Source organism: Echinops telfairi, unplaced genomic scaffold (genome assembly GCF_000313985.2).
Source record: "Echinops telfairi isolate 266 unplaced genomic scaffold, ASM31398v2 ScPeMD7_53;HRSCAF=182, whole genome shotgun sequence".
Taxonomy (NCBI): domain Eukaryota; kingdom Metazoa; phylum Chordata; class Mammalia; order Afrosoricida; family Tenrecidae; genus Echinops; species Echinops telfairi.
In genome coordinates this window covers 4,041,527-4,047,532 of record NW_022103951.1, presented here as the reverse complement: position 1 = coordinate 4,047,532, position 6,006 = coordinate 4,041,527, and the positions used below count along the sequence as shown (strand labels likewise).

Genomic DNA, 6,006 nt, shown 5'->3' with positions numbered 1-6,006 from the left:
GAGCGGTCAGTTCCCAGGCTGATGCTTCACCCACTGAGCTCCCAGCTCGATGCATCCAGTGCTTGCCTTAGGAGAGAGGCAGTTGCCCTGTGGCAATAACGTCACTAGATTGTCCGGAATGGTAAGCGACTTGTGGCGGTAAATTAAACATCATGGTGTATGTCCTGCAGGAACCTGGTGGTGCAGTGGTTAAGCATCTGAAAAGTTGTGGGTTCAAACCTACCAGCCACTCCTCTGGAGAAATGTGGCATCAGCTTCCATAAAGATGACAGCCTTACCTCTCTAGAGTCATGGTTTCCTGGGGTTGGAAGAGGTGGGATGGGGAGCTATGAGTACAAGAAAGAAGAAACGGCTCTAAAATTGTGGTAGGATTGCACAACTCTACTACATGCCACCTATTGAATTGTATGACGTGTGAATTGTACGTCGATCACACTTCAAATTAGTTAAAAATATCACAGCCTTGGAAACCCCATGAGGCAGCTCTCCCCTGACCTATAAGGTGACTAGGAGTTGCATCAACTCAATGACAATGGGTCTGGATTTGGGAGGCATCTCATGAATAACAAACCCTGGGCAAAGGTGCCAGTTTGGTGGCCTGATTGAGATGTGGAGCGGCTCCAGTAATGACTGAACACCTGTGATGGGTCCTCTGCCAGCACTCGATCTCTATTGTCTCATTCAGGAATTAACAACGCTACAAGGCAGAAATCCCATTTTGGTGCTAAGGAAACAAGGAAAGGGAATTTGCTCAAGTTTATCAGATAGTAACTTAGTTGGGTGTGAACACTAGTCCACATGGCTCCAATGCCTTGTTTGTTCTAGCATGCCCGGCTGCCTTGGGGGTGCTTCTTTGTTATATTCTTTATAGTCAAGTCTTGATCTTTTTCAATAAGTAAATAAGGAGTAAAAAAGCAAGAAACAAATAACCCAATTGCAAAATGAGCAAAGGGCTTGAATAGGCACGTGACACGACAGAATAGCCAAATGGTTAATGAGCCTGTGTTTATCTTCATGGGAATTCAAATTAAAATCAAAATGCTACATCACTACACAGCCACTGGAATGGCTGAAATGTAAAAAGGCTGCTTCACATGCGTTGTTGAGCATGTAGAGTAGCCAGCATTCTTGTGCATTGCCAATGGTACAACCACTTTGGAAAATGGAACTGGAATATATGCCTATTGCATTGTCCAGCAATCCTACTCCTAGGTCTGTACACCCCGTTGTGTGCGGAGCTAGTTCCTACTGTTTCCTGAGCTAACTCATGTCCCCTTGGTAACTTGAAACTGGCCATGATATTTACAAATGCTTGCACATCAGACCTATTTTTGTTGTTGAACTGATTGTTAAATGCACGCATATTATATACCACAATAATGAAGAGCATACATACACACACACACAAAATATCAGATTCCACTGTATATACCAGAGAGAAACGAGTGCATATGTCCACCAAAACATATATGCAAGAGTGTCTGTAGCAGTTTTATTTATAAGAGACCCAACCTGTAAACAACCCAAAGGTCCACCAACAGAAGAATGGAAAGATAAATGGTGGTGTCTTCATACCGCAATTGGAATACTCCACAGTACTAATAATAAACTCAGAGTATAAAAATAACAAACTGCAGAGAAACATTTTTTTAAATGTATGCATCTCACAGGCAGGAGGTTGAGTAAAAGAACCAACCAAAACCAAAGCCTTCTGTTGCCTGGGGGATTCCAACTCACAGTGCCCCAGGAGGACAGAGTGAAACTGCCCCGCAGGGTTTCCAAGGCTGTAAATCCTTAGGAAAGCAGACTGCCACGTGTTTCTCCTTTGGAATGACCGTAGGATCAAGCCACCAACTTTTTAGTTAGCAGCTGAGCCCCTTAACCACCACCCCACCATGGCTCCTTTTGAGTAAAAGGAGCCCGACACAAAAGAGCACATACAAGTTGATTTCATTCATAGAAAGCTTAAGTACATTTAAAACTAATCAACATGGATGGAATTCAAAACAGCTTTCCCCTGGAGTGGGGGTGGGAGTACTGCTGGGAAGGGTGCATTCATGGTATTGTAGATGATTTATGCTCAGACCTGGGCAGTATTTATATAGCTATGTACAGGTAGACTTGAACTGTAGACTCAAGACTTGGGCACTTTATAATATGCATATTATACCTCACTAATTCAGAGTATGCATACACAAACACTCATACATACACACACACACAGAGACACACACACATTCTATTCCTTGACGTTGTCATGAAGGTCGAAGAGTTAGAGTACCGTCCCAGCAGGGCAGAACTTCCACCAATGGTGAGTACCAACAGGAAGAAAGGCAACCTGATCTTGACAAACCAATCAGGCTTAGTTTTGCTGGCATCCAACTGCCATCTTGGAGACTTTCAACACCTGGACTGCCAGCAGTGCTGATGCATGGCGAATTTGCCTCCACCATCACATACACCCCAGGCACATCCCTGCCTGGGCAGGAATCCAGTGAACATATCAACTGTCTCTCCCACACACCTACCACAACAGCAGCAGCAGTTCAGAAATATACAGATAGAGGCCTCTCATCCGACTTGGGCAATATTCCAGCATTTGCTGTCAACAGAGAACACTGAAGCCTGAAACCTTACCTGCTGAGATGTTCCAGAAGCATGCATTGAGACTGCTAACTTTGTCTCAGAGCATTTTCTCAACTACAATAAAATCCAAAGAAGCGTTGGTTTCTTTTATCGTCAGCCAGAAGAAAGATGAGAGATCACGTCATCTCACAGTGCTCCATTCCTGGCAGGAGGTAGGCTGAAACCCTTCTAGAGGGGTTAGGGTGTACTCCTGGAAGGAATGCATTCTCGCTCCAACATGTGACTAACTTGAAGGCTTAATCAACAGACTAGACTATGCCCCAGACAAGGGAGAAATGCAGTCGATAGCATCAGGCCGTCGACAGTCATGAACTTATCAAAACCGCTTGAGAAGTGTTCATTGGATACCTACTGTGTGTAAGCTGGAATCTCAGAGAAAGATGTGGGCCACGAAAGGCCTGAAGATGAAGAGAAGTGCACAAGATCCTACTGTAATCCCTATGGGTTGACTTTTGTTTGTATGGCCATTTTTGAACAGACAAGACATTGGGAGCTGGTTTTAGAATGTGCTTTTAGATTATGGAGAAATTCTTGTCTTCCAGAGACTTTGATTGTTGTTGGATAGTGCCTCGGTTTGGATTCCCCAAAAGCAAACCCTGAAATAAGAAACCAAGTAGAGCCTATTGGGGAGGTTGAGGGCAACCAGAGGGGAGCTCAGGATGAGAGAGAAAGGCAAAGGAGCTTATAATGAGTGTGTGCTTGAGCAGGCGCCCAATGTGAGTGAGCAGAGTGCAATCTGGCAGGGAAACCTCTGAGAACCAGTTAAAACGCACTCATCTCAGATTTATTTTATCCATGGGGAGGAAGCTGGGTATGTATACATCAACTCCCATCTGTCATTGGGTGAGGCTGCTCCCAAGGGGTCTCAATTCCCTAATACTTCTAGACTGGCAGGCAGATGGCAAAAAGGGCTCTCGGACCAAAAAAATGGGTGCTGGCATTTGGAAGTCAGGCAAATGTACATTCAAGAGGTAAGGCCTAGAAGGACCCCAACAGTATCTGTTACAGAGGACCATGAAGCAACTGCCCAGGCACGTCTGCACGTGTATCACCTATGTCAGCATGTTACAAGTGTGCATACAGAACAGTGAAAGGTCAAGCCTGGACGAAATGCATATGGAATGTTAATATTGAAATCTGAGAAATGCAGCCCAAATGTTTGATCAGTACTGTGGATCTTAAAGTTGTCATCCATTTCTGTTAACTGGTTTACTCTGCCCTAAGCTATCCAACCCAAAAAACAAGTTCACTACCATCAAATCAATGCTGACTCATAGCAACCTTATAGGTCAGGTGGAACTATCCCGGTGAGTTTCCAAGACGGGAACTCTTCATGGAAGTAGCAAGTACTGTCTGTTTCCCCTTAACTTCCCAGATCTATTTTTTTAAAGTAGCAATATCTCCACTCTCCAGCCTTTCCAATCCATCTACCACCAAAGCCAGAGTAAGCTTCCCAAGCAACAATTCTAATAATTTCATGCCCGGTTTAAAACACTTCATTGGCTCCGAGTTGTCCTCAGAATAGTCCCTGTCTTAAATGTTTGGAGGACAAGGTTTGTATGAGTGAACCTTGCCCGAGTCTTCAGATTTCCTCTCGCTTCTCCCCACATCCCAAGTTACTTCCGTTTCCCTTTTGAACATTTCTGTGTCCCTAGGACTTTGTCTATGTTTTGAACATTCATCTGGCACATCTGTCCATGACTTCCACATCCCCATGCTTTAGCCCAAGGTCAACTACTTATCCTTCCAGCCTTAATTTAGACACCACTTCCTCCAAGAAGTAGTTCCTACTACCCGCAAGGCTAGCACGGATATGCCTCCCTTAATATCCTTAACATCATCCATTGTAGAACTCTGTGCAGGTGTGGCAATCATCTCTTTGCTTGTTTTTATCTCCTATAGTTTGATGTGATAGAAAATTCACTAATCTACCCTCACACCTATTGCCACTGAGTCTGTTTCAGCCTATGTTGACTCCAAAGTGAGTAGAACTCCTCGGAATGTCTAAAACTGTACATCTTGATGGGAGCAGGCAACCTCATCGTTCTATCAGAGAGCACTTGGTGGGTTTGAACTTCTGACATTGCTATTAGCAACCCAATCCTTAAACCACACTGCCACCAAGGCTTCTTGAGATGTGTCTGTTAGGTGCCATCGAATAGGTTCCTACTCTCAGTGACCCTGTATACACCATAATGACACATTGCTTGTTCCAGAACTTCCTCACAATTGTTTTTATACTTGAGACCATTGTTGCAGCCAATGTGTCAATCCATTTCATCGATGCCCTTCCTCCTGTTCACTGCCCTTCCACTTTACCAAGCATGGCATCCTTCTCCAGAGGCTGGTCTCCCCTGGTCACATGTCCAAAGGACATGAGACAAAGTCTTACCATCCTTGCCGCTAAAGAGCATTCTGGCTGTAATTCCAAGACAAATGTTTGTTCTTTTGGTGGTCCATGGTACTTTCAATATTCTTAGCCAACATTATAGTTCAGACGCATCAATTCTTCTTATTGAATAATGTCTTCCTTACTCAATGTGCAACTTTCACAGACATATGAGGTGATTCAAATATGCCGTGAACCTTAGTCCACAAAGTAACCTCAATAGTTTTCAACACTTCAAAGAGGTCTTGTGCAAAAGATCTACCCTCTGCAATGCCTCCTTTGATCTCTTCCATGAATGTTGATGGTAGATCTAAGAGCAAGAAGAAATCTTTGACAACTTCAGTCTTTTCTCTGCTTATCGTGATGTTACCTATTGGTCCAGTTGTGAGGATTTTTATTTTCTTTACAGTGAGTTGTCATCCATAGTGAAGGCTGCAATCTTTGACCTTCATCAGTAAGTGCTTCATGTTCTCCTCACTTCCGGCAAGTAAGGTTGTGCCATCTGCATATCACAGGTTGCTAATAAGCCTTCCTTCAATCCTGATGCCAAATTCTTCTTCATATAATCCTGCTTCTCTGATAATTTGCTCGACATTTGGATTGAATAAGTATGGTGAGAGGTGTGCAACCCTGATGCGCACCTTTCTTGATTTTAAACCACGCAGTATTACCTGTCTATAAGCAAGTCCAGGAGAGCCAAAATATGACCTTGAGTATATCCCACACATATATCAAGAACAGATTTGATGCATTAAGCACTAATGACAGAAGACCTGATGAGCAGTGGGAAGACATCAAGAACATCATGCATAAAGAAAGCAAACGGTTATTAAATACAACAGGAAGAAAGAAGAGACCAAAATGGATGTCAGAAGAGACTCTGAAACTTGCTCCTAATCATAGAGTAGCCAAGCCTAATGGAAGAAATGATGAAGTCAAAAAGCTGAACAGAAAATTTTGAAGGACAGCTC

The 6,006-nt window shown here is 43.5% G+C and overlaps 1 protein-coding gene across 1 annotated transcript in view; it reads left to right on the top strand.

Moving 5' to 3' along the window:
* Nucleotides 1-2,257: 2,257 nt before the first annotated feature.
* PTCHD1 (patched domain containing 1) overlaps nt 2,258-6,006 on the top strand; it is a 42,077-nt gene continuing 38,328 nt past the window's right edge. Inside the window, exon 1 of the mRNA XM_030885792.2 lies at nt 2,258-2,311. Coding sequence (XP_030741652.2) covers nt 2,258-2,311 — 54 coding nt within the window. The remainder of the gene's footprint in view (nt 2,312-6,006) is intronic.